This window comes from Betta splendens, chromosome 1 (genome assembly GCF_900634795.4).
Source record: "Betta splendens chromosome 1, fBetSpl5.4, whole genome shotgun sequence".
NCBI classification, from domain to species: Eukaryota; Metazoa; Chordata; class Actinopteri; order Anabantiformes; family Osphronemidae; genus Betta; species Betta splendens.
The window spans coordinates 14,742,245-14,768,987 of NC_040881.3; the positions used below are offsets into that span (position 1 = coordinate 14,742,245).

The 26,743-nt window shown below is 42.7% G+C and overlaps 5 protein-coding genes across 10 annotated transcripts; 4 read left to right on the plus strand and 1 right to left on the minus strand.

The window, feature by feature from the left end:
* Window positions 1–1,943: 1,943 nt before the first annotated feature.
* On the plus strand, window positions 1,944–2,889 carry LOC114860229 (prostaglandin F2-alpha receptor-like). Its single transcript, XM_029158667.2, has 2 exons — window positions 1,944–2,294; window positions 2,580–2,889. Exons 1-2 carry the CDS (start codon window positions 2,118–2,120, stop codon window positions 2,655–2,657), a joined length of 255 nt encoding a protein of 84 aa, XP_029014500.1. The 5' UTR covers window positions 1,944–2,117; the 3' UTR covers window positions 2,658–2,889.
* Window positions 2,890–3,549: 660 nt separating this feature from the next.
* LOC114858595 (interleukin enhancer-binding factor 3-like) lies at window positions 3,550–11,884 on the plus strand. 4 transcript variants are annotated; one of them, XM_055510359.1, is made up of 20 exons: window positions 3,550–3,625; window positions 4,138–4,283; window positions 4,722–4,833; window positions 5,098–5,291; window positions 5,373–5,568; window positions 5,682–5,835; window positions 7,573–7,667; window positions 8,121–8,216; window positions 8,352–8,463; window positions 8,540–8,637; window positions 8,708–8,816; window positions 8,906–9,046; window positions 9,273–9,463; window positions 9,636–9,755; window positions 9,892–10,023; window positions 10,297–10,452; window positions 10,561–10,681; window positions 10,755–10,793; window positions 10,893–11,243; window positions 11,369–11,884. In XM_055510359.1, exons 2-20 carry the CDS (start codon window positions 4,171–4,173, stop codon window positions 11,476–11,478), a joined length of 2,640 nt encoding a protein of 879 aa, XP_055366334.1. In that variant the 5' UTR covers window positions 3,550–3,625; window positions 4,138–4,170; the 3' UTR covers window positions 11,479–11,884. The 4 variants fall into 4 exon arrangements, with proteins under 4 accessions (XP_055366334.1, XP_055366333.1, XP_055366336.1 ...); XM_055510358.1 differs by having other exon boundaries at window positions 3,570–3,667; XM_055510361.1 differs by having other exon boundaries at window positions 3,570–3,667; window positions 7,576–7,667.
* A 1,131-nt stretch (window positions 11,885–13,015) lies between these two features.
* acp5a (acid phosphatase 5a, tartrate resistant) lies at window positions 13,016–15,250 on the plus strand. 2 transcript variants are annotated; one of them, XM_029162345.3, is made up of 6 exons: window positions 13,016–13,148; window positions 13,754–13,844; window positions 13,920–14,119; window positions 14,226–14,350; window positions 14,441–14,786; window positions 14,863–15,250. In XM_029162345.3, exons 2-6 carry the CDS (start codon window positions 13,754–13,756, stop codon window positions 15,100–15,102), a joined length of 1,002 nt encoding a protein of 333 aa, XP_029018178.1. In that variant the 5' UTR covers window positions 13,016–13,148; the 3' UTR covers window positions 15,103–15,250. The 2 variants fall into 2 exon arrangements, with proteins under 2 accessions (XP_029018178.1, XP_029018169.1); XM_029162336.3 differs by lacking the exon at window positions 13,016–13,148 and adding an exon at window positions 13,497–13,614.
* Window positions 15,251–20,829: 5,579 nt separating this feature from the next.
* Window positions 20,830–22,608, plus strand: syce2 (synaptonemal complex central element protein 2). The gene is made up of 5 exons (XM_029159256.3): window positions 20,830–20,869; window positions 21,317–21,412; window positions 21,604–21,701; window positions 21,820–21,934; window positions 22,107–22,608. Exons 2-5 carry the CDS (start codon window positions 21,335–21,337, stop codon window positions 22,308–22,310), a joined length of 495 nt encoding a protein of 164 aa, XP_029015089.1. The 5' UTR covers window positions 20,830–20,869; window positions 21,317–21,334; the 3' UTR covers window positions 22,311–22,608.
* On the minus strand, window positions 22,529–26,157 carry gcdha (glutaryl-CoA dehydrogenase a). 2 transcript variants are annotated; one of them, XM_029159238.3, is made up of 12 exons: window positions 25,847–26,157; window positions 25,544–25,652; window positions 25,393–25,425; window positions 25,137–25,277; window positions 24,887–24,949; window positions 24,631–24,801; window positions 24,407–24,536; window positions 24,105–24,321; window positions 23,895–23,998; window positions 23,587–23,712; window positions 23,350–23,510; window positions 22,529–23,133 (listed from the first exon to the last, which is right to left on the minus strand). In XM_029159238.3, the coding sequence occupies exons 2-12, from the start codon at window positions 25,644–25,646 to the stop codon at window positions 23,060–23,062; spliced, it is 1,323 nt and encodes a 440-aa protein (XP_029015071.1). In that variant the 5' UTR covers window positions 25,647–25,652; window positions 25,847–26,157; the 3' UTR covers window positions 22,529–23,059. The 2 variants fall into 2 exon arrangements, with proteins under 2 accessions (XP_029015071.1, XP_029015080.1); XM_029159247.3 differs by having other exon boundaries at window positions 25,762–26,157.
* Window positions 26,158–26,743: the final 586 nt, after the last annotated feature.

Genomic DNA, 26,743 nt, shown 5'->3' on the forward strand with positions numbered 1-26,743 from the left:
GTGGCAAAGAGTGTGATGCTGCGGCGGTTAAGATAGTGATAAATTACAGTAAAGGTAATGGTTAAGGTGACAATCAAATGTCAAATGTCGAGCACAGGAAGCTTTGTGGTTTTTGTACGGCGACGTTCTTTTTGTTACATATTTTTTTAATAATAACGAGATACTTTTCAGCATGCGAACACTCCGAGACAGACTGACAACTCCCTCTTTATCAGCGAAAGAATAAAAGTCACCTAAGTGTCATTATTTCTCCTGGGAGAGCCTCAAACTCACGAGAAACCCTCCGGATATAATGATGTCAGATGTGTGCAGTAAGCATGTGTCGTGCATGAAGTGAATGAAGTGCACGAGCGAAAGGAAAAAGTAACGTCTTCGCGTGGGTGAAGTATTCTTTAGTTTGGTTCCAAGAATGTTGTTTGAGCTATTATGAGAAGGTTCGTTCTCTCCTCCTGGTGCGTCGATCGTGGGTTCTCTGGCGTTTGTGGGGAAGACAATAACTCACAGAGTTAGTGGTCTCGACTCGCTTCTTTATTAAGGGCTCCAACATGTATATCGCCGGATCACACTGCACATTCTCGTTTTCCGCTTTTGCCTTCCTGTCTCTCCCCGCCCGCTGTTTTCCAATTTACCCCTCTACATACGTTCGTGTTTTCACAAAAGCCTTACTTTTATGCAGTTTTCTGTTTAAACAAATACAAAGTCACTACTGTTTCGCATTTAATCAAACCTTTAAACTAACAATTGAACAAGGAACCACTGCAAACTAATCAAATAATAACCTCTCCTCTCCAGCTGCATTCATGGATGGGCGTTTCTTTAATGTTGGAACGAGTTTATTGTTGACCCTGATCTGACAAATATTTTCATTTTATAAAGTCTACACTCAAGTTTGCCGTCTCCACTATCATTGAAATGCATATGTGGCTTCTTTTCGGTCATTTCTTCACTTTTTCTTGACGCGCTTGCTTTTAAATCTGGCTCCCCGTCTGTCTACCTGTGCTACTGTGGTGGAAATTTCCCATAAAGAGGCAGATGAGAGAGTTGTATTTTCTGTGATTTATTATAAAAATAAAAGGAAAATAAAAATAATGGGGAAAGCAAATCAAAAGCAAGGATGTTGGTCGTGCACATCAACAAACCAAAAACCAGCTGGGGAGATCAGTGCAGACGTTTAGACTTAATGTACGTCAGGGCGCAAGAGACTAGTTGTTTGTGTAAGAATGTTCCGTATTGCACCTAATCAGCACATGACGACTGCGTTGGAGAAGAAATTGCACAAGGGCACATTTTTCCATTACAGCTACACTCGCTGTTTTAGGAGCGTCTGACCCCCCTTACGTCTTTCACATAATGGTATGAGTCTAGTTTCAGTCTCGCTCCTCTGTGATTTTCAGCAGAGCGGGCATATAGCAGCTGAAGATTCGGCTTTTCCCGGTGGGAGTCGGCTCTTCTCGTTCGCTAAAAAGCGTCGACTCTTAGATCCGTTCGCTATAGTTGACGTGCGCGATTCGTGCGATACTTACGGTATACTTACGCTGTCACTGTTGCGATTAAAGAGAAGATCCGTGCTCTACAGGCGCAGCAATCGCTGGTCGCTTGACCCTGTTTTCATAATGAGACGGTACATCGGTTTTATTTGTGGAATACTATACATGAAATACTGCATATATGCACTGTACATTTTGTATTTCTAAAGTCACGTTACATTAAAACACAGTCTAAGATGTCAACTTTGATGGTAACGCGTCTTTTATGCATACTACCAGACCCAGAAGTGTATTATCACCCCACAAAGACCTGTCTACTTTTACTGTATAGTTTAGGATTTAGTAGTATTTTTAAGTCGCAAAATCTAAAAGACGTGGCGTCACTACGATCACTAGATCCGCGTAGTAGATAATATTTACAATTTATGGCAGTTTAAGCCCAAAGTAAGCAGCTGTAGTCCAGGACAAACCGAGCTAAACGCCTTAACGAGCGGTGCGCGCTCCCGCGTACGGCAGTCGACATCTGGCAGACACTTTGGCACAACACCTGTCACCTGGTGTTTCATCAAAGTCCTCTGTGACACTGAGGAGGTGGACGTGGCTTTCGTGGCGCTGTTCTCTGGACTTGGAATGACCTGTCTCGCCGTGGCTCTGGTGTGTAACACCATCAGCGGGCTGACGCTGGTGCTGGCTCGGCTCAGGAGGCAGCCCGGCTCCCATCACCCGGCCAAGTCCCACGACATAGAGATGGTGGTCCAGCTGGTCGGCATCATGATCACCTCCTGCATCTGCTGGAGCCCTCTGCTGGTCAGTATCAGTAGTTGCAGTGCATGTCTCCTACTGTACGTACTGTACAGTGTTCATGATGACCGCTTGCCTCCGTGATGATGTGATTTTGCACAAAATATACTAAACCAAGCAGTTTTCTTTGAATAAGTGAACATTCTTTATTGCCTGATTCATGCTCAAAGCAAACTTTGTAGGAAAACCATTTGTGGGGAACTGAAGCTTGTTAAATGTTATCTACCAACCTGATTTTCATCAGCTTTAAAAAATATAAAATAAATATAATTTTATACATTTGTCTTTCAGCGAGATACAAGGGAACCTAACATGACGGACCTGAATCAGCCCAACCATCAGAGGACACTCCAGCCTATGAAGTATTAAGAGTCTAATTGTGATCGGAAAATTATAAATAAATGTTGATATTTAAAGAAACAGTGGAGTTTACATATGTTAAACCAAAGTCAGCTTTCTATGTGTTTATAGAGCGCGTTTGTGAAATAATATGTGATAGTTAATACTTGAATTGAATTTTAGACTTGATTTTCTGAGGAAATGTAAAGAATTAATGTAAATAAAACCTTTATTCTGATATTTTGGATGTCCAGCAGTTTGAATTCCTAACATTTAAGCTTTATTATCTGTCCTCTTCTGTTCTCTTATTAACATCAATTTTCTCTCTTGTTCTCTGCAGGTTCACATTTCTAAAAAGAGTTTGATGTTTGTTCGTGTTACTCTCAGAGAAGGTCAGTTTATGATTGATGTAAAGATGTTCTTCATGGAGGGCAGGAGACAGTCAGTGATCCTCTCTGTCATAAAGAAACCCCTAAAAAGGCCTTCTTGTCTGGAATAGTACAGTCAGTGTACTGTACAGTCATACAATTTGCCAGCATACGCTTGATGTTGTTTGAGTTGTTGCGTGGTTTCAATAGGATCCGGGGTTTGGCGGTTCCTAAAATTTTGAAAGTGGAGAATTTCTCAAAATCATGCCCATAATGGAGGTTGGCACTGTATACTGTAAAATCTAAATGCTAGAGCAACGAAAACGGTTCCAGCATCACCAAAGCTCCACCAGAAAAAAATGATCATTTATGTATAATTATAATACATTTGTACTATTATGTAATGTTCATGTATCACGACCCTCTGAGGTCCCTGCTTCGGTAGATTTTCATTTCAGATCGTAGTCTTTTCAATTTACATAAAAAAAGTTAAACACCGTTAATTATTTCATAATAATGCAAATACAATCATAAATAAAAATACTGGTAGTAATATTTATCCCTTTTTGAAGATGTGCGATGACGTCATCTTTAGGCGACTGTAGTTGACAGCAACAAAAAGATAGTAAGGTTAGCGTGAATTATTCACTTGTTTGTTATTTCACTGACAAGGTAAGCGCCATATGTAAAACGCAACGTATATAAATATTAGTGCTACAGTAATAGAAACGTCACATTGTGGCAAATAGACAACAATAATAGTGAAATTCTGGCTGACGTTAGCTAGCTGGCTAGCATAACGGTAACGGCTAGAAACGTTACCCCAACAATCAGCTTAGCCAACGGCAATAATTCATTATTGCATTTTGTCCGGCTTTGTATGTGGGGTTATAAAGTATTGGACAGTTGTTTTGGAACCTACGTGTTTCGTTTCAGGTCTAATGCACACGCTTATTGTATAGCTTTCTAACGACTCCTACCTAAGCTGCTGAGAGTTAGCATGCTAACACTGGGGGCTTGCACAACATGAATGTGTATACCTACATCTCATTCATTACATTTGTTTAGATGCATCATATGCATTGCTAGCTATATTAATACCAGCTGCAGGCTGACTTGGAATGTGTGTTGTACTGATAAAGCAGGTGGAAGCCCCCCTCCGAAGTTCCGACAGCATGGCGGCCGCTGCAGCGCCAGTGTGGGATGAGCACCAGGCGTATGAGGAGCTGCTGTACTGGGACAGCCTGATCCAACAGGGCCACCGGCTTCTACCAGAGGACTTTGACAGGTAGGCGCGTTGTATGTGGCGTCCGGTTAACTACAAAACTCATAAATGTGAAATTCAGTCTAGTCAGCTTACATTGTATAAACAAACAGTAAACGTGACAGACAACACCAAGCAATGTAACAAACAGGTGTCTGAGATTCTCACACTTATTTGTTTATTAATCAGTCATTCATTTGCAAAAATACATTTTAATTTTTGGCACAGTTGTGTAAAGTAGAAGTCAATTTGCTAGAGAGTTAATAAATACTGTCTTGTCTACTAAAGTAAATGTAATTATTTACAAGTAGCATAAAAAGAAAGCATTTTAGGATCATGGTGTTGTCAGCTAGGCGTAAGTTGTTAAACTGCACAACATGTACTTGGATTTCTGTAATGTTCTAGAGCCTGTTAGAACTTAAGATGTGGGGCTTAACTTCAAAGTTTATGTGCTTTTTGCAGGTATGAGGAGCTGCGATATTGGTATGACTGCCTGTGCTATGAGGAGGAGCTTAGACAGTATCATGACTACATTGCTGCTATTGAGCAGATTCATGATAAACGGCATCACGAGGTTATTATTTCACCTGCTCAGATGATATTGCACAACATGCCAAAATACTCACCTCTTCATTCACATAGAGACTTAACTTTTAGTGTTTTTCATCAAAATTGTATTTCCCTTTGAAAATTTAAACACCTGCTCTGAAATGTAAACACTAATTTCAATTATTATTAATGTCCATCCATTAAACAATGGTTCAAATATACTATAGGTAGTTTTTTCCCTTTTTTCTTTGTCCTCTACAAATGTATTTTTTTATTTTGTTCTGTTAAGGAAGTTGCATCCTCACACGGGCACACAGGGCCATATGATCGTCACGTGATGGCTAAACACTCTGAAGTGTATCCCTCGATGGAGGAACTGGAGGCAGTGCAGAAGATTGTTTCACATGTAGAGTGTGCTTTGAAGACTGTGTCTGACCAGATGGATTCTCAAAAAGATGGCAAAGAAAATACAGAGGCAGAGGGGTAAGTAAGGTGTCTGACCACTGTCCCAATTATTTAATTACAATTGCATCTTTTTCTCTTACCCAAAGTAAATCTTTTAAGTGATCTTTTTACCACTCACAGTTCTAGTGGTGACTCAAAGGAGCGTGTGCTGCGTGGCGTTATGAGGGTGGGCCTGGTGGCCAAAGGACTCTTATTGAAGGGTGACAAGGACCTAGAGCTAGTGCTGCTTTGTTCCAACAAGCCAACAGTCACCCTGCTTATGCAGGTGGCTGAGAAGCTAAATGCACAATTAGAGGTAAACATTCATTTTTTTTTCATCACCTATATTGTACATTTTCTGGAGAATTAGTTTTTCAGAGTCTAACAGCATGTCTTAACCATCCTAATTTTTAAAAAAATTTCTCATAGGCCATCGCTGAAGGGACGTACACTGTAAGCCAGTGCCCAGGTGACGCAGCCATAGTTGTGACAAACACCAAGGACCTAATCCTGTCTCTCACAATTTACCTAACATCCCCTCTTGTTAGGACGGAGCAAGACAGTAAAGCTGCAGAAAGCGACGGTACGTGTGACAGCTGTCCGCAAGATGTCTGTGGCCACAGTCCTGGTCTGAGTGTTCTTGGCATGCAGACTCTGTACTGCTCCACCAATCTTTACCTTTGTTCTGGCTGTCCATACAGACCCCACTTTATTCCATGAAACCTCAGTGGAGCTTGCACAGTGACTGCCTCAAATCAAGGCCAGTGAACAACCAACTATTGTTGGCTCTTCACTCGTTCGTTGTCGTATTGTGTCAAATTGGCGATGGCAATCCCTGCCTTTTTTTGTAGTTGCTGATACATTGGTAACGGCAAAGCCTCAGTCACAAAATTGTTTATTCCTGTAGAAATGTTTTCATGTCAAAAGTGAAAGCTTTCCATTAATAATTAGTTAAAGCGCGCATTGCATGTACTTGATGCTGAATATGTACATATGGCACCAGCTGCAGCAAAACTGATCATCAGTGAGTGCGTGTCTGTGGCTTCTTTTGAGAATTTAAGGACAGGAAATGGTTGAAACAACGTAAATGGTTTATAAATGAATGTGTTGTTGGTAAAGGTTTTGTATTCAAAAGCACAAGCTATAATCACTTTCTAATGTAAAGCTACAATAAGGTAATTGAAAGAACACCATACCGGCCTCTGTGCGGTTTAGTCCATTTGCTGCACTCTACACTGCTACTGCACAATTAAAACCATACACAAACCATGATCATGATTTTAGCTTCCACAATGAGTCTCACCTAATTAGGTGACACTACATACTCGAGTTCAACAAATTAAGCACACTGGGAGCTGTCCAGCCAAGAGCTTAATAATGTACATTTTTATATAATTATAAATTTGCGCATGAGGTAAACCTAAACTATTAACACCAAACTATTAACACCAAATTTCCAGTGTTGATATTGGTCAGTTACTGTATTTTTCAATGCTAGCATTACTATGGTGACATAAACACTTTATGAAATTCAGTAGTTTGTTCCCTAAAAGAAGACTCATGATCTCTAGTTTAGTTCATTTTTGAGGTTATAATTTTCATTAGTATAGTGTAGCCTGGAGCCAGATTACTTTACTATTAGTCAATAATCATGAGCACTTCTGTTTTTCTGTGTCCTGTCATTCGTGCAGTTCATTGTGGAACGTGATGGAGATCAATGTGCCCTAGCCCACTCTGATACAAATGGACGGTTAAAGGTGTCTGTTATTGAACATTTCCTTCTGTGTTAGTTATGCAACCGAACACTTAACTGTGTACGGATGAACAGCAACTGTAGAAAATGAGCACAAACTTGCAAAGAGATGGTATGGCTCTTTGTGGTTGCGGTCATTGAGAAGGTCTTGTTTTGAAGCCACGTTTTAATCAGGGACTACATCAGTTTTGCTGCAACGTGGGGCAGACGTGAAGGTTCTAAATGCCTGTGATTCACAACTGATTTAGTTTGTTAAGTCTTTTTAGGAACGCTGGACCTTTGACCAACTGGAAACACTGTCTCAGGAGGGGGGAAAGCAGCAAACCCAAACTCAGTTGCTATGGGAAGGGGTTATTTATTGTTTTTGGCCTAATAAAACTCTTACATGTTAAATTTTCTAATATGTCATGGTGAGAGTCTTTTACTTTCACTTTCACACACTGAAAAAGTGGAACCTTCTCTCCCTGCTTCTGGTTGTTTGTGGCATGCTGCTACTCCCTGAGCTGCAAGACAGAGGTTGACCCCCTTGGTCAAACTGTACCTTTTCTTCTTACCCCACCTCGTCAGTAGATGCGCGAACAGTCAACGATCCGCCGGACGTTCTGGACAGGCAGAAATGCCTAACTGCCTTGGCGTCTCTCCGTCATGCCAAGTGGTTCCAGGTTTGCATTCACGTCCTTATTTGTACGTAAGGTTGAATTGTTTCTGTGAATGATCTCTGTTCTTTTATATTCTCTAATCTTTTAGAGAATGTACCAGTTTGTAGCTGTGCCCTGCACTTGGTTTAGTTCATATTCAACATGAAAGAGTTTGAGGAAAATTAAAGCAATCAGCTGGTTTATACCAATGACCGAACTGAACTTAACATTGGTATGGACTAGCATTAATTGGTCATAATCTTCTCTGCCAGACTGAGGTCTCGCCATTTCAACCCCAATGCGGTGCAAATAGCATATGGACATAAATATGTAATATGTGAAACACCGTTTTTGATTTGGGGCTGTTTCTACTGCTCTGACTGTTCTGTGCTTGGTTTGTATTAAGGGTTGTGTTGGGGAAACGCAAAAGGAGGAGAGTGCCCCTCTGACTAAACTAGCTTTTGATTGTGTCTCTAGGCCAAAGTCAGCAACTTAAGTTCTGCTGTTGTGGTGATCCGTATTATGAGGGACTTGTGTAAACGTGCTCCTACGTGGTGGCCACTCTTGGGATGGGTAAGGAAGCTGTTGCACATATTTTGGTTTCTTGTTTATTTTTTGGTGCTGTAATAAATACTTCCATCTTTTTTAATAAAACAGAATCTTCATGAATAATGTGTGTGCGCTATAATCAAGGTTTTCTTCAAATAGCCCCTCGAACTGTTGGTAGAAAAAGTAATTGTTACGTCCGAAAGACCAATGGGAGCGGGCGAGTCCTTCCGCAGGGTTTTAGAGTGTGTTGCCTCTGGAATTCTATTGGAAGGTGATTTTTTTTTTAAATTCATAGCGTCTACACATTTGTAAACTAGTAGTAACAATATTGTGCTTTCTTTGTAAAGACGGGCCTGGGATCAAAGATCCGTGTGAAAAAGAAACAGTGGACGCCATTGCCACTCTGACTTCACAGCAGCTTGAAGACATAACGCAAAGTGCTCAGGTAAAACAAGACCTCCTATGCACACAGGCAGAAATGGAAAAATAGGGAGCCTAACTTTTATATTCCTCAGTTTGCCTTGAGGATGTGTGCATTTGGACAGATGCACAAGGTGTTGGGAATGGAGTACAAACCCACAAAGCCACGGAAATCATTGGGAGCCGTCAGCAAGGATGCCACTGGTAAATAATCACATGCATCTTCCCTTTTTTCTGTTCATGTAACTGTTTTATTAAACGCGTTTTCTTTTTGTTTCCCTGTCTTCATGCAGCCCAGATCGGACCCGCTGGGCCTTTCAGCTTGGCAGCTAAGAGACCTTACACAGAGGTGGAGAAAGTGGACGACGAGCCTCATCTTAACAGCAAACAGAGGAAGTTTTTAAAGTTCCAGAAGCGTTTTCAAAGGAAATCATGTTAGTACTGGGTGTCAAAGCCCTTGGCGTAAGCTGAGCCTTTTCACAGTCAAATGATCCAGATTTACTATGGAGCAATGACCTGGCAGATTTAACTACACGAACAGTAGATTACACCGATTTCAATATGAATAGTTTGAACTCAACAAACCATGAAACGAATAGTATAATAAAGTTATATTGAAATGTGTGGCATACTTAGTCAGTTTTTTTCTTTTCCCTCTAGTTACTGATGATTTCACCATGAATGCTGTGATGCGTCTGAACCAATACAGACCTGGCCTGGAGTACCGGCTTACATCTCAGACTGGCCCGGTCCATGAACCTGTTTTCACAATGGCTGTGGACTTAAATGGAAAAACCTACGAGGCCACTGGGCCTTCCAAACGAGCTGCCAAACTTAATGTAGCCATCAAGGCAAGACTTGTATATCATAAGTTAATTTAACACACATGGCATTCAGCTGAATTTTTTTTACAGTTAATTTGATTTTGCTTGGAAATGTAGTGTTTTTGATTTGGCATTTTTTCGGCCATTAGAAGTCAAATGCATGAATGTCCCTGTCAGTTTTGGCTTTGGTGTTTTACAGGTCTTACAGGATCTCGGTCTTCCAACAGCCTCAGAGTCAAAAATGGATACCTGTAGCGACACTGGAGGAGGCCAGGAATCCGTAAATGCTTCTCCAGTAGCCTCCACTACATCAGAAGATGTATGTGCCAGAGTTCCCTCTGGGATTCCTGTACAAGCTGTCATTAAAGTTGTCATGACCATTCTGAGTGGACTAGAAAAGCATTCTACACTTATTTGTCTTTAACAGCCATTGTTTGTCCCCTTGTCATGGACAGAGTGGTCAGGGTCCCATCCTGACAAAAAATGGCAAGAACCCTGTGATGGAGCTGAATGAGAAGCGTCGCAGCCTGAAGTATGAGCTGTCTGCTGAGACTGGAGGCTCCCATGAAAAGTGCTTTGTCATGGAGGTGAGTCAGCAGCATCGAATGCGCAAAGCAACGGTAAGAGATTCTAAATGTGTTGGGACAGCTCCAGTTGCAGCTCTGCATACATTTCCTACATTGGCTCATCTTACATGCACTGACATGTACTCTCACTGGAGAAAGAGAATACAGTGGGGCCATTTATGAAAATGATAAAGCCCAATTTCTTGTACCTGGCTATGTGCTAGTAAAATGAGTAGTGTTTGGCTGGATGTTAAACAACTAAAGGCAATGTGTTCTGTCTCTGCGGTGTCTCAGGTGGAGGTGGATGGGCAGAAATTCAAAGGGAGAGGTTCAAATAAGAAAGAAGCAAAAGCCTACGCTGCCCTCTCAGCCTTGGAAAAGCTATTTCCTGACGATAGCGGAGTACAAAACAGGAATTCTTTAAAGAAGAAAGTCACCTACACTGACATGGTAACTTGTCCCACTACCTCTATATCTCTAAAAAGATGTGTTTTTGTGTTTTTGTTTTTGTTTTTTTAATTACAGCATTTTCGGTGCGTTTTCTTTGATCTTCTTCAGCACATCCCTGGGTTTGGCACTATTCGTGGCATTCCTTCAGACTCCGGGACCCGTGGCTGGGGTCCTAACAGAGGTCGAGGCCGCGGCAAACCGTTTCCTTCAGGACCTAGTTATAACCAAAGTAAAGAATGTCACAAAAACAAAATTATTTTGTTTGGAAATATACTAAACATTTCTTTCTTTTTCTTTAAAAGCGAACTACAGCTATGAGGGCAACACTGCCACAGGCTACCGTAAGTACAGCTCACCTGTTGGCATTAGCAAATAGTTCTTTATTTTTTATCGTTAAATTACCAGATAATTTTACATGGCAGACATGTTTTCTTTCTTAGATCAACTGTATGGTAGTAATCCAGCTAGCACCACAGACAGAGTCCCCGGCACCTCGGCCAGTAACATCGGCTATGGTACCTTCTACCCAGAGAGCACCACCACCACCACCACCACCACCTACTCCTCACCTCCTGTGTCCAGCACTGACACAAGCGCCACTAAAGTCGAGAGCTACCAGTCGATGCCACCTCCCACAGATCAGGAAAGCCCCTACAGCTACGGGTATGGAGATGAGAAAAAGAAGCTGCTCACCCAAGGATCTAACGAAGGACAGGGCCCTGGGGACTACTCTTTGTACAGCACAGCTTACCCCAGCTCAGTGACGGGGGGACAGGTGTATAATAATTATGGTGAGTAGAGCAAGATGTAACTTCTTGCTTTTTTATGTTGCTGAATTTGTGATCTAAATTTAAAGTTAAGATAATAACCGCCTCTAATTAATTAATTAATTAATCAATTTAATGTTTCTCTACAGGATGGGGAAACCAGTCAACCTGGGGGAGTCAGCAGGGATATAGTATGTACCAGGGGTTTGGAGGACAAAACCAGGCTTCATACTCTGGATACAGTGACATGCATTACTGATCATCACGCCGTGTACAGTCCTTCACCTCTCTGTGCTGTCTGATCCACCCTCAACAATGAACCTGGCTCACTACTTTGGAAAAGGAGGACGAACACTTGTGTTGTCCCAAAACTGTAAATTCAGCTATTTTTATTTTGTCACTCCTTCCATCTGTTCAATGAAACTCTTCCGTTACAGGTACATGTTTTTGACCATTGTTGCCATTTTAAAATGATTAAACAACACACATGTAGCTTGGTGGTTATGGTTATTTATGTTGTTTTTTTGTTTGAACATAGCGAGCTGTTACGGCATATGTTTGTTTCTTTTGTAGTTTTTGAACTAAAAAATGTTAATGTGTCACTTAACATGATCTAAATCATGAATAAATTTTGATTTAGGTTTTTGGATCAAAGTTCAAAGTTGTTTGAGTTGTTGTTTGAGTTTTTACATCTTATCTTTTCATTTATCTTGATAGAAGACCTGTAGTTCAGCTTGGGTAACAGTTTGTTACCTAAAGAATTACATCTTAAAGCTAACCCACAGTTATATTTATTATTATATTTGTAACTGTGGCACACATGGTGTTGACTTTATATCTGGCTCCCCAAAACTGTTTTATTCCAGAAGGTAGACACAACAACCCTGTGAAGGCAATGAAAACAGACCACGATTGCAAATGAAATGCAGTCAATACAGTCTACGGTGTATTTTCAGACTTGAGCAACCGTATTTAGCGGTGGCTGCACACTGAGCTGCAGACTTGAACACCGCGTCCTTCAAAGTCTACCCGAATCATTTAATTCTGCAGATTTAAAAGCATACTTAACAAGCTAAAGGTAAAATCCTACAATTCCTTAATGTAACTTCACTGCATCTTTTTCCTGCTCAGCCAATCACTCATTGCTCACTGCCTCACATCATAACAAATGCTTTCATATGAAACATACTAAATAGACACGGTGACATCTATGCATGACCTAAGTGCTTTCAACAGTGTGGGATTGCAGCAGCCAATTCCAATATTCACCCGATGAGAGGCGGGGTCTCATTCCATTAGGGTCATTCATGTAACAACCCAGATTAAAGCTCAGAATTATGTAAACCCCTCCAATCAAAATATTCCATTATTATCTGGAAAGTCAAGTAAAAAAGATTCCTTTAATGAAGTACGGAACATGAACTGGGTCCTGAACATATACTGAAAGCATAATAAGCATCAGTCTTACATCCAATCGTGTCTTACAGCCCGATGGAAGCTGTGACTACCTCAAGTTGGAAAAAGTAAATCTGCAGTCATTGATGAACTGACAAAAGGGAGATGAAATATAGCAATTCAACCGAATTAACCATTAACTAAGTAAATACACTCAACTGGCTGCGTATTTTTAGATTTTATTCCAAGATCTATCAAAACAATGGAAACAGGAAGGGAAACATACAGTAACACTGGAAAAAACAACTGAATGCTGGCTATAATAATGTGTGTTGATCACATGTGGCCCGGGTGACGCTCTGGTCCCGCGAGCGAGACGGGGTGTGAGCAATGATCACGCTCCTGGGACGTGCGCTGAGGCCGGTCCTCTTGGCGTCTTCCAGCCAGGAGCGCTGATAAAAGGCTGCGAGGAAGAGGAGCGAGAGGAGGGCGTCCTGGGGGCTCATCCTGAGTACACGTCACCCGTGATCAGCTGTGAGCGTTTTATCTTTGACATTGTTATCTCTGCACATTGATGCCTAGTCTTTACATGTTCAGCTCGTTTTTCTTGTCGGCCCGGTTTGTTTTCCTGTTATCTGGTAATAGCGAGCCTTTAGATTCTGCTTCACTTCTCTGATTGGCTTTAAGATGCCTGCGACGAAGCTCATTTAACTTGGGGGGTAACTTGATACGGGCCATTTCTTATTTAAAAGAAGCACAGTTGCATTGATTGGCTTACACCGACATGAAGCTGTGACCTCTGACCCACTCAGGCTGCTTTGATTAGTTTCTATTAGCTCCAGCCGGGTTGTGTCAGCCTCTGGCTGCAGCCAATCACGAGTCACCATTATGCATAAAAACAACGGCAGCGCGTTTTGCTGTTCAAGTGGAGGCGAGTGAGAGAGAAGGAGGAAGCACAGGCTCAAGATAATGTAGCTGTGGTTTGCTGCGCCTGCTTCAGGTTCCTGTATCAGCCACTTTCAGTTATGGCTCGGCGTCACGCTCATGCTTGAGCTGTGTTTACTGCTGCTGCCAAAGAGCTGATTTGACTTTTTTTTTAAAGAGATTTCTCTTGATTATTTTATTTTTGTCTTTAAAAGATGGCACTTACCCTCTTGACCGCTGTAGTCGCTGCCTTCTCTGTGGCCTGCTGCTATCCCACTGCCTTTCAGGAGCTGGGAAGAAGCCACAGTGAGTATTCAGGTTAATTTTCCTGTAAACGCTCTGGTTTTCTGATCTCATTTTAATCTACTTGTTAATTTACAGAGAACAGGACCTCCATTAAGTTCCTGGCTGTGGGCGACTGGGGTGGGCTGCCGTATCCCCCTTACGTCACCGCAGTGCAGAAAGCTACGGCTCGGGAGATGGGCATCGTGGCCGACCAGATGGGCGCTGACTTCATTCTGGCCCTCGGCGACAACTTCTACTACAAAGGTGTGGACAGCGTGGATTCCCCTCGGTTCCAGGTGAGTGGAGCGACTGTGTTCTGCTGATTGCCTGCGTGATTATAAAAGCCTCGTGCTGGATGTGAGTGCTTCAACATCCCTTTTTTGTATTTTTAATCTAAACCAGGAAACGTATGAGGCCGTGTTCACTGCCAAGTCCCTCCAAGTGCCCTGGTACGTGATTGCAGGCAATCACGATCACGCTGGTAACGTCCAGGCCCAGATTCAGTACAGCCAGAGGTCTAACCGATGGTAAGGAGCCACTCGATGTCACGTGTAGTCGTCTTCAAGGGTTAACGGAGAAATGTTAAGCTGACTTTTTGATTTTCTGCCTAATCTCAGGAAGTTCCCCTCCTATTATTACGAGCTGAACTTCCACATACCCAACACGGAGAGGACCCTCACCATAATCATGCTCGACACGGTGAAGCTGTGCGGCAACTCGCTGGACTACGCCGACGAGAAGCCCAGAGGCCCGCTGAGCCGGGCGGCCGCCAACCGGCAGCTGGTGTGGCTGCAGGAGCGGCTGGCGCGGTCCAAGGCCGACTTCCTGCTGGTGGCGGGCCACTACCCGGTGTGGTCCGTGTCGGAACACGGGCCCACACAGTGTCTGCTGCAGGACCTGCGACCTCTGCTCAACAAGTACAAGGCCACCGCCTACCTGTGCGGACATGACCACAACCTGCAGGTTGGTTCTCTGGAAATGGCTTATTTCAACATGCGTTTTTCTCCATTCTTAAATTTGCTTTTTCCTTTTTTTTCAGTATATTGAGGAGTCCGACGTCGGCTATGTGGTGAGTGGCGCTGGGAACTTCCTGGATCCAGACGTCCGTCACTGGAACCAGGTCCCAAAAGGCTCCGTGAAGTTCTTCACCGGGAAGGCGTCGACGCTGGGAGGCTTCGTCCACGCCGAGGTCACGAAAGACACTATGACGGTGACGTTCTTCCAGGCGAAGGGCACCTCTCTGTACCGCACTGTGCTGCCGCGGCGGGATTTCAATTAGGCCGCAACGCACGTGGTTGCCGTTTAGGATCAAAGTGCTTTTCTGTGATTTTTAAAGTTTGGCAACATTTCTTAGTGATTTTAATGGAATTGACTTGTTTTATTGTGTAAATCTTTTTATTGTTTGAATAAAGCGTTTGAAGAATCTGTCGAGTCAGCTTAGTTGTAGTCTTGTGACTTGTCTCATGATTTGCTTCGCGTGGCTTTGGGAGTGGGGAAACAACCTCTGAACCTGTTTGAAGTTTGGGCTGAATAAAAGTCTTGAGCTTTGGTCGGCGAATTCCTCCTTTCTGAAACGTAGGAAGTGTTGCATGCAACAGTCACATTGTTGCTGGAATGTTGTGGGTTTGTAACGTAAGCGTTTAAACTGATGGATCTAAAAATTTTAAAAAGTGCTGCAATCTTTAGGTCACATGGTGGTAATGCTATGATAAACATGAATGTAATGCAGTTATTAACAATCAGCAGAACGTTCTGCTGCTGGAAAGGTGATCAGGGTCAGGTTTTCCACTGTCACTGGTCATTTGTTCAGTACAGAACCACCTGGCCTGCCAACAGAGGATTAGACCGGGTGGCAGCTGATTGGCGGTGACTATGATCAGAATGAACCCAGCCAACCAATCGCTATTAACCCAGGAGCCGGTTTCTATTTTTTTCCCCTCTATCTCCACGTTGGTTTCACTGACTTAAAAGCCTGTATGACATAAGCAGGATTCTCACGATTTGATTCTGTTGACAGAAAATCAACGCAGGCAAACAAGCGCAGTGTTTGACTAAATCACCGGCTCCTCTTCAACAGCCAGTGTGCATGTGTTGAGCTGTGCTCCTTTACTCCTGCCCGGCCACGCTTTGCCTGCTACACTGTTGCAGCCTGTTGCCGAATGCAGAGCGGATCCCATTGGTGGAGTTACAGTGAGCTGGGGTCACGTAATGCGAGGCTGAGAGAAACAAGTCAGAGCCAGTAAAAGCCTGGACGAAGGCCGCGTGTCGCCTGAGGACAAAGGGCAGGTGAGGAGGTGTCCTCCACAGCAGCAAACAGCTGCTTCCAAATCCAAAGAATGGGACAAAACATGAATGAGAATAACTCAACACGCTGCTCTGTAGTCTGGATGTGTGAATAAGCAGTTGCTAAGGAGTTCAGTATGTGATAGATAAAGGTTGAGCTCAGTTCGTGTTTTCACTGACCCCAGATGGGAAAAAAACACCTTAATGTTTACATGTGATCTCAAAGAGCTGCAGACCGTCAGCTCAGTCAAAACACAGGATGTGGCTGTGAGGACGCTGAGTTGGCTGATTGAAGCTCTGGCCTCGTCGCTTTGTCGCTTCTGTTGTGTCACCTCTTCTCGGCCTGACCTCCTTCGAAGCCTGATCGGCTCCACCTTAAGCCCTGACCCCTGCGCTCCAGTTGGAGGGAACCGCGGCCATCGGCACATCTCCCACAGTGTGGCTCTGCAGCTTAAAGCTCTGAGATCTCCTTCCCGAGCAAATAGGATTAGCAAACCCTCCCTCCAGTCAAAACCCACACACCATTTTTAAAAAGGCTGAATTTAGTCGGTAACGTGAGCGCCTCAAATAAAATGCCTGGACATGTGCTTGTTAGAAACTACTTTTGATTGATAGACAATTAAATTAAAAATTAGACAAAAACACTCAACTAAGATCTTAAAGGAAAGTCAGACTGTGACTTTTTTGATGTTTGTCATTTACATACAGACACTAAGAGAAAAATGCTAATGCTTTTGATGACTCACGGCCTGAACTCGTTCAGCACGTTCACGCGACGACAGCGTGTCTGTTTGTAACAAACATTCATGTGAGTTCCTGGAGCATGCGCACGTTTACCCGTCACTTGGTTTCAGTGATGATTCATTTAGAGCACGTAACGACGACATAAATTCAACCCTTCTTCACCTGCTCCAGCTGCCTTTTCCTCCCTACAACCAGGACGCAGCACAGTTTAGCTGTAACACCAGTCCACCTCTGCTTCAGTTTCCCCTTCAGGATGCCATAAACTGTAACACAACAGCTACAACTCTCCAAATGTCTGAGGCTGATCCGCCAGGATTGCTCTGCTGCTCTCCATCCGATATCTAATTCAACAGCTCAAAAGTAATAACACTGTGTTGTATTAAAGGCTGAGCTGCTCGTCTAATCCTTTCTACCTAATCTCTGTCACTGAACGTGGACACTCTGCATTCCACAGATGGAATGAGCAATGCTGACTCACATAACTGATAAAAAAAACATTGCATGCTCTTCATACGTCACAGTAAGGGTTTTGACCAGCATAGATGGTAAAATTATGTGTGTGTGTGTGTGTGTGTGTGTGTGTGTGTGTGTGTGTGTGTGTGTGTGTGTGTGTGTGTGTGTGTGTGTGTGTGTGTCTGTGTCTGTGTGTGTGTGTGTGTGTGTGTGTCTGTGTGTGTGTCTGTGTGTGTCTGTGTGTGTGTCAGCTTTCATGTGCTCTAACATCCCCGGATTTCTGCATCTCTGCCAATATCCTGCTTAAAATGGACCCTGAAATCTGTCTTTTTGTGTTGTGTAACTGTGCATCAGCTCATGTGTTTCATGCCAACAAGCCAAAAAAGCACAGAACGGTCACACATTAACATTTTTAAGATCATATATTGCTCCGTATGTCATTCTTCTTCTACTAAACAAACTGTACAGTCGTACAAATAACACGATTTTGAGAATGCACCTTATTGTTAGAAGTGATTGTGCTGTAAAAGCACTGAAGGTTCCTGCATTGCAGTGGATTTATTAAAAGCTTTCACACTCACCTTAACTCAGTCACCTCCACTAACTGAATTAACTTCACCCTATTAGGCAGCATGTTAGGCCGATCCTTCTAAAGCCTGCAAATATATTTAGTGTCAGTATAAGACTAAGACGTGTGTGTTACCCAGCGTTACCTCAGGCAACTCCAGTATTCACCTTTATTTCACACATGAATTCAACACACACTTTTGCATGTACACTGTATATAAAACCACTTAGACTGACGGAGAAGATTGTATGTATATTGTGGAATTGTTTTTACATTATGCAGTCATGCTCATGTCCAGATCTGAAGTTATAGTGACTTTGGGTTACTCCGCTACATCTGACGTTTGCAAGACAACATCCTGCATCTGACCACAGCTTGGACGGACGTGAACATCTGGCAGAAGGAGAATAATCAAGATGCTGACTTGGCACAAATCCACTGAGAAAATGAACAAGTGAAGGCCATCCCACCGAGTGTCCCCAGCTCAGTCTGCACTCGGATCCTGGGGAGGTGTTGTTTGTCAAAGACAGACCAGTCACACCGAGAGATGTGAAGAGACGTGAATCCAGACTGGCCTTCATTGTTGTTTAAAGCTGAAATTCATGCTCAACATATGATGCTGTTGGATTTGTGATACTAACACTTTTTTAATGGAATCTTTCCCAACATCCTTTTCCAGTAGGTGAGTAAAGGTGCTTCAGAGGCAAAAACAGGGAGCTAAAGCTCAACCAAAGCGAGAAAGGGCCGAAAAAGAAGGATTACGGGTGCAGTATAGAAAACCGTCTCACACGCCTTCATTCATGAGTCACTCTCCCTTGGGATGGGATGATTGTGGGATGGACTGGCAATGCTGAGGGAGGTGGGGAAAAATGAAGGTATGTATGGGATGACTGCCATCAGAGGGCTCGTCTGTGGGCTCTCGTCCGGGGGAGTCATTGGGATGATGACGTCGTCCTGGTCCCACACGTGAAAGGCATTTGGGTGCGAGTGGCTGAGGGCGGGCGGCATGTGCAGAGGACTGACCCCCTCCATCTCTCGGTCTTTTCTCAGGTCCTCGTCAAGTGGGCCCAGCAAACAGTCTGTGGGTGGACAGAGGACGAGTAATTAACGTATTGAACACAACGGTCCATGCAACAACGGGCTTTCATTTAGCCCTGCTGATGCTGAGAACAATGAGTACCACAGAAAACGACCTTCTAAAGTCAGAGTAATAATAAGTTGCATTATAATATTAGCATAAGCAGCTCTTATTCGTGTTCGTAGAAGTGAATAATGAGGAAAAAAGTAGCTTTACATATATATACTATGTCAATATTTGAGTGTGTGTTTCATTTCATATATTTATGGAAGCAATCTGCTTGTTCCAGTCCAGAGTGTGGATCAAATAAAATCCCTCTAACATGACCCAAACCTCAAGGTGTCATTAACCAAACACTGATTTCAGATTGAGAACATACAACACAGATAATGGAATCAGCTGACAACTATAAGACATTTTAAGTACCTGTTATGTCCAGCATGAGATCTTTAATGAGGTGACCCACAATAGCATACGCCACAGCAACCACAACCAGGGCGGCCATCAGGAGGTAGATGACAGACCTGGGGAGCTGGATAAGGTCCCTGGGAGGAGGCTTGTACTCCTTATACAGAGGCTCCACGTTATGCACTAAATACTGGAATGGCTGCCCGCTGTTCGTGTAGTTGTTCATGTTTCCAGTGAATGTTACTTATTCCGATAAAGTCAAAGGGAAATAGTCCTGATTAAATGTTCCAATGTGGCGACATTTCACTCCCTAAAACACATAGAAGCATACTCATTGTTAGGTCTCTTACCATGATAAATAATTGTTGACTTAATACAGTTTTAAAATATGTTTAAATTGCTATTTAATTTATTGTAAAAGCTACAACATGTTATATTTATAGCAATTTACAAATGTTAAAATAAGTCATTGAATAAACGTACTCACCTGTCAGGTGCCAGGTCAGCAGCTTCCATGACAAACACATTTCAGTCTTTGCAGAGCCATGTTCTTACACAGCCACTAGTTATTGTCATTAGCGGCATTTTGTTCCCATCACACTCCACCGAACAGACATCAGGACATCTCATACAGCCCGTGTGCCGGGCTGGAATAATCCAGAGTGTGGGCGGTGTCACAGAGAGAGGAAAAGAGGGATTACACTTCCAATCACAGCAATTATCAATCAGCCCCTCATCCCATCTCCATCCAATCCCACACTTAATCCGCATCAATCTAAGTGCCCCCTCCCTTGATTAGATAAATGTCAGCCTCACACAGAAGAAACAAATACACCAAATAAAATAGGAATTGCACATAACCACATAACAAACTTATTGTTAGTGTTAATTATTCGTGTTTTTTTATTTATGTATCAGCGTTTTGTCTTAACAAGTGTTTATCTTACAATCAGCGATTAATAAGCAAACACACGTTTTTGGCATGTTGCGTCAAATAAATGCAAGGCTCCTAACTGCCGCTAGGGGGCAGACGAGTCATTTTCCTGGGTTGTGGGAGCAGAACTGCATTGGCCTAAATGCGCCATGTGTGCATTTAGGCCAATGCGACAAACGTATTGCTGTTCTAATGTGTTTACTCACTTCTACATCACTTATATTAAAGACACATATTACAGTATTTTCCCTTGCACATTCATTAGATACACTGGCCTCTCAGTTGCACCAGGGGCATCTAATTTAAAGCAGGTAGGTTCAGCTAGTTGTCACCCAGTTTTCTTTTATCACTTGTTCTTTTGCATTGTTAGGGAAACTCATGCAGTTATAGTTGTGTTCAGTGATGTTTTAATAATAAGACTAATAACTTGAACCATGTGGTGATTTTTTCATTCCATTATTATTATTATTATTATTATTATTATTATTATTATTATTATTATTATTATTATTATTATTATTATTATTCCATTACTGACCTGTGTACTTTACGTACATGAACCTTTGGGCGTTTTCGAGGTGAGGTCCGTGCGTGCAACTGTACTATGTTCTATTATATGTACGGTGGTCGTGCAGAAGCAAGGCCTGTTCACGGTGTGGAGGCCTGAGAGAAAACCATGAGGCTAACTACCAGCCATAAATAGTTAACTACATAGCTAATAGTAACGTAGTAGCTAATAATTAAATACAATTAGCTATAGCTGTACCTACGTATGTGGTATATTACTAACGTTAAACATCCTCAACACTAATTGAGCAAGTTAGAAATTTAAGTAAGTAATTTAACAAGAAATTTGCAGAATATAGTACATTCTATATTTATGTAATATTTATTTTGAAGAGTCAAATGCATTGCATCAAGGAGTCTAGCTAGCTAGCTAAAACCAAAGGTTACGTAGCTAACGTTAGCATAGCATGTGTGGCACTGTACCTTGTGATGTAACGCTTTTCATTTTGTCCCCCGAGGTTTCACTTCAAGTCATAATGGATTTTTTCTCAGAAGTGCCTTCACCATCCCCCGATCGGAGCAGTCACAGTATTGCGCATGAAGATTTACAGATGGTAAAATATCTTTTTACACAATTTGTGTAGTTGCACAGAAAGACAGCAATCCAGTTAAGATCCATGCGTTTGTGAATAATATTGGGTAGAACTGTACTGGAACAATCATCAAAGTAATTATCACGTATTAGGTTGTTTGGTTCTAGATGACTTATTTCAGCAAACTAATAATTGGTGTCTCGGTAAAACAGACAGAAGACACAGACGATGATTTATTAAGAGGGGCGTCTTCAAGTGGAAGCATGGCCGAGCTTCAAGGGCAGTGTAGCAGGTACAGAATCACCTGCAGGTTGTACAGACCACTCACCAAGTAATAATTATTTCACGTGTAACGTGCTATTAAACGCTAGAGTGCTTTAATGTTCCACAGTGACCTGCTTTATTCACATTTTTACTGTTATCTCTAGCTCTAAAATAGAGGTCATCAGCAGGACGGTGCAGGAACTGGTGCAGCAGATTAACAGCAGCCGCGCTAGCAATGAGAAGGTGATGGATGATTTTCAGGAGAAGCTAGTGGCAAAGGTTTGGAGGCATTTATACTGGTCGTTCTGCTACCAATTACAGGCTTATGTCTTTAATAGCCGATTCAAATAAACTTCATGCCATAAAGCAAAAGCAAGCTTTTAATGCGGTGATCAGTGTACATCAGACATCTCTGCCCACTAATGTTGTCATTGATCTCATCCGGTTGCAGGTGACAGAGAAGTGCCAGCTGTTGAAGGAGCGCATGTACATGGTCTATGAAAACAATAGTAATGAGATGGAGGTAAAAATGCAGGAGCTGTACGAGGTGCTTGAGCGCTGCACTAAGATCAACAACGAGCTTCTGGAGGCCAACCGGGCCCTGGCTAGTCTGAGAGAGGGTCTGCCCATTGGCCCGACATCACAATCCCCATGAGCTAGTTTCCTGTTTTGATGTTCATATTAATTTGAACTTGACTGTTTTCAAGAGTCTGCCACTGTTGTGTTGTTCACTACACAGATGTTTCCTTTGACAGTAAGATTACTCACTGTATGTTCCACTTTTTTTCTGCCTTCTTTTTCCAAGAAGCATCTTGGAACATTAGGTCATTTTACAGTTCACAACTCAGCTATGGGAAAAAATATATATAAACGCAAAATCCATGTTTTATTTAAATGCACAAAAGTCATTCTGGGTTGATTCGGTGAAATAAATCTGCAACAGCCAAACCAAATTAGTTTGAAGATGCTTACTGATTTCTTTTGCTTCAGCTGGTTTTATATTAAACTGTTACTTATTTCACTAGTGACCAACATGACATGATAACAATATAAAGGATATTGCATTATAATTACTTATAATAAAAGGTAGAAGGTGCTTGTAGGTACAGCGTGTATTGTCACATAAAATTGATCATTATATATTTACATCACTGAAAAATTCAACCAACTCAGAATTTGTCAGCCAAGTTAGACCCGATGCTTACTTTAGCTGACCTTTAAGAAAAGGCAGGAATAGATGTTTTTCATAAATCATGACAAAAATACCTAAATCTGATAGGTGTTTCTGCTGTAACCCATCAAGCAAAGATCCAGATATCCTCCAGGCGTGTTAGAGGACAGATGAACAGGTAGTGTCCCTTGTTCCACCTCAGCTCATTTGAAGTAAGACGAAATGCTTTAGCTTTACTTTCCAACAGTAAAGGACTGCAGCCCAGTAATTGCTCTACCCAGGATCAGGGCATGAATATCATGAGTTCCTATTAAAAAGAGAAACATAAAATAAGTTGTTTTTATCTGTCTAGATACTAGTAATCCTTAAAAAATGTAACTAGCCATTTTAGTACTTCTTATATGTGATTAGGTCTTAACATGTAGTATTGTGATGGGTGCACAGCTGACCTCTAGTGACAGAAAACTATAACTGCAGCTACATTTGAACTAAGGTTTTGTGCAACATATTTGTTATCGTCTACCTTCATATGTGTTGACAGCCTCCAGGTTCATGACGTGACGGATTATGTGGTACTCGTCTGCAATGCCGTTTCCTCCCAGCATGTCCCTGGCTTGTCTGGCGATATCTAAAGCCTTACCACAGCTGTTCCTCTTCAACATGGATATCATCTCGGGTGCCGCTCTATTATGATGAGAATCATTTTGTGGGTTAAAAAACGTTTTAGACAGAAATTTAAAATCCGCAATAAAATACTGACTTCTTCTGATCGATAAGTCTCCCCAGGGTCAGACAAGACTGCAGTCCCAGGGTGATCTCTGTCAGCATGTCGGCCATCTTCTTCTGCATCAGCTGGTTCCTGGCCAGTGGCACCCCAAACTGGAGCCTGATTGGAGAATAGAAGCCTATGAAAGCAGATCCTTCCCTAAAAGCTGAGACTGGAGTAGCACAATATCAGATATATAGTGTCATAACGCTAATGTTTACATCTTGCTCATTGGATAAGGATTTTTTTTAAACTCAGACCCTGACTTTGCCAACACACAAAGTTGACAGAATAGCACGTGCCTGTCCAGAGTGTACTGTCGAGCAGCATGGAAGCAGAATTCAGCCGCTCCCAGAGCTCCCCAAGCGATGCCATAACGAGCATTGTTGAGGCATCCAAACGGCCCCTGGCCACAGAGGTTAACGGAAGGTAACATACTGCAACATTATTGTAATATTAAAGTAATAACATTCTGGTTTTATTAAACGTGACCAAGGAGAACAACTACTTACAGCTAAACCAGAGACATTTGGCAAAAGGTTCTCCTCAGGAACCTCAACGTCGTCCATTAGGATCATTCCAGTGGCAGACGCTCTCAGGGAGAACTTGCCCTCGATCTTGGGGGTAGAAAAACCCTTCATTCCTCGCTCCAAGATAAAACCCCGCACCTTGCCATTGTCACACTTGGCCCAGACTATTGCAATGTCTGCTACAGGGGAGTTAGTGATCCTAGAAGAGAAATGTCTATTAGAAATAGATAAGTAGTTGAGACCATTCATTTTCCAGGACAGGACAGGGGTTTTGATAAAAGTACCAGGTTTTGGCTCCACTGATGGTAAAGGTACCACTAGATGAGTTGTACTTGGCTTTGGTTTCCATACTGCCAGGATCACTGCCGTGGTTTGGCTCTGTTAAGCCAAAGCAGCCCAGGATCTCCCCACGAGCTGCAAACACAAAACAGCACACAGCAACAAGACGGATTTAAAAGTCTGATTCTGTGACTTTTATAATGTCAGACGCATGAAACCTGGCTCTCACCCAGCCTGGGCAGGTACTTCTCCTTCTGGGCCTCTGTGCCGTAAGCGTTGATTGGATGCATGACCAATGAAGACTGTACACTCATGACTGAGCGATAACCACTGTCCACTCGCTCAACCTCCCTGGCAATCAGGCCATAAGCCACATAACTAGTGCCTGCACAACCGAACCCTGCAGGGTAAACAACTCTGTAAGATCAAGAGAAGTAAATAGTCTTCAAAACAGCTAAGTTTAAAGCTTCAAATAGTCTGTTTACCTTTAATAGTGGGGCCTAGGATGCCCAGCTCTCCCATCTCGGAGACAATCTCACGGTGGAAGTCTATTGCACATGGGAGAACAAAACTTTTATTTCATAAAACTTAACATTTCTTTAATACTCACACTCCTTTATATTTAGTGTTTTATTTGTATAATATAATAAAGATGAATCCAGCCTCCTCTAGGTGATTGGTTTTATAAATCAGCTCATTTATAAGCCCATGTGCTTTAATGCCTGTTGAACTCACGTTCGTGTCTGTTGGCCATGAGGATGCGGGGCATGAGCTTTTCCTGGCAGTAGTCGCGGAAGGAGTCCCGGATCATGACCTCCTCCTCCGTCAGCTGACCCTCCAGATCCAGAGCGTCCCGCCAGTCGAATGGCACCTTGGCTGTGAACGCACGTTACGCATCAGTGGTTGCGCCACTGTCGAGCTGTATGTGCAGTAACAGCACAAGTGACGCAATCTGGACAGATCGGTTTCACTCTGTCACAGCTTCACTTACCTGTCTTCGCTGGATTCTTGACCTGTTCAACATCTAAACGAAAAAAAAGTTTAACATTACGTTACACGGGGAGACTTATTTACTGTCTGAGACTGTCACTTCACAGTGACTCTATTACACTTAAATAGTGAATGAAGACATTGGAGCGTACCTTTGTTAGCTGAAGCAGCCGTGCTCTGGGCCCTGAACACTGTAACAGCAGCACATTTATGGCTGTTGGAGAGCAGACGGGAGACAGCACTTCTCAAAGCCATAGCTTACTGAAAGACATAGACAGACATAAACAAGTCACTGGCTGTTATGCAATCACACTAGGTGCTTGGCACGAGGCTATTTTTGAATGCTACAGCTTTGTAAACAGTCAACAACCTGTTGCTGTTGTCATGCAAGTGGAGCAGAGCAAGGTTAACGGACGAACGAAGGCCCTTATTGTGAACCCGCGGCTGTACAGTACCTTCGTCCCGTCGCCGTGTGTGTCTGATGATCCGATGACCCGCTGTCCCAGCAGCCCAGGTCGCTTCAAGCACTGCCTCTCCTGCTGTGACGTCACGCCCCGACGTGGGAGCTCGCCGCCACCATGACAGGTGAGTCAAAGCAGACTGCGCCGTCGCAATGCGGGGACATTGTGCACCTGTGTCATATGGCCAGCGGTAGGAAGGTAATTAGAGCTGTTTCCCGCACAGTTTTGTCGGTAGGAGCGCGTCATGTCATTTGTACGTGCATCAGTGAGAAGCTGCAAAGTTCTGCCACACTCAAAATGGCGTTGACGGGGCGCTCCGTGCCGGGGTGTGTCGAGGGTGTAGGTCCTGCCTTTACAGCTTATTGGCTGCTAAAATAAGGAGCCGGGGACAACGCAGAAAATAGACCTGTCACTTCACCCTGCGTGGGAAAAGGAACTTTAATGTGATCCAGATTACTTTAGGCTAGTTTGTTTAAGAAAACACACTGTCCCCTAAGTTAGAGGTAACTAAAAGTAGAAGTACACAACTTTGGATGGTTTATACAAAATAATGGGAGTATGTGTGATTGAGGTATCAATGGTAATACACAGATACACAATTTGAAACAGATATTTCAAATTGAACATTTCTGAAATGCTCAAGTAAAGTAAGTATAATGTGTCTGAGTTTCTTAGACCCAGTTTTCTTTCTTTCTGGCTGTTCTCACACAATTGCACATACCGCATTTAAATAACGATATAATATTTGCATTAAAAAAGCTATTATTAAACGTGGAAGTGATCCCGGTAATTTCAGGTTTTCCACATGTCTAAAGCCCACAAACATACAAATCCTCCCACATTCCATTAAAGTAGCGGTGAGATTGCTTTTGTTCCGTTAAAGTGACCTCC

Coding starts and splice junctions, on each gene's coding strand:
- LOC114860229 (XM_029158667.2), top strand. CDS start 2,118: ATGACCTGTCTCGCCGTGGCTCTGGTGTGTAACACCATCAGCGGGCTG. Junction 2,295..2,579: donor TCTGCTGGAGCCCTCTGCTG/GTCAGTATCAGT, acceptor TTTGTCTTTCAG/CGAGATACAAGGGAACCTAA.
- LOC114858595 (XM_055510359.1), top strand. CDS start 4,171: ATGGCGGCCGCTGCAGCGCCAGTGTGGGATGAGCACCAGGCGTATGAG. Junction 7,668..8,120: donor GTCATGCCAAGTGGTTCCAG/GTTTGCATTCAC, acceptor TTGTGTCTCTAG/GCCAAAGTCAGCAACTTAAG. Junction 8,464..8,539: donor CTCTGGAATTCTATTGGAAG/GTGATTTTTTTT, acceptor TTCTTTGTAAAG/ACGGGCCTGGGATCAAAGAT.
- acp5a (XM_029162345.3), top strand. CDS start 13,754: ATGGCACTTACCCTCTTGACCGCTGTAGTCGCTGCCTTCTCTGTGGCC. Junction 14,120..14,225: donor TGGATTCCCCTCGGTTCCAG/GTGAGTGGAGCG, acceptor AATCTAAACCAG/GAAACGTATGAGGCCGTGTT. Junction 14,351..14,440: donor AGCCAGAGGTCTAACCGATG/GTAAGGAGCCAC, acceptor GCCTAATCTCAG/GAAGTTCCCCTCCTATTATT.
- syce2 (XM_029159256.3), top strand. CDS start 21,335: ATGGATTTTTTCTCAGAAGTGCCTTCACCATCCCCCGATCGGAGCAGT. Junction 21,702..21,819: donor AGGTACAGAATCACCTGCAG/GTTGTACAGACC, acceptor TGTTATCTCTAG/CTCTAAAATAGAGGTCATCA. Junction 21,935..22,106: donor AGGAGAAGCTAGTGGCAAAG/GTTTGGAGGCAT, acceptor ATCCGGTTGCAG/GTGACAGAGAAGTGCCAGCT.
- gcdha (XM_029159238.3), bottom strand. CDS start 25,646: ATGGCTTTGAGAAGTGCTGTCTCCCGTCTGCTCTCCAACAGCCATAAA. Junction 25,278..25,392: donor CAAGAATCCAGCGAAGACAG/GTAAGTGAAGCT, acceptor GTGCGTTCACAG/CCAAGGTGCCATTCGACTGG. Junction 24,950..25,136: donor CATGGCCAACAGACACGAAC/GTGAGTTCAACA, acceptor CATGTGCAATAG/ACTTCCACCGTGAGATTGTC.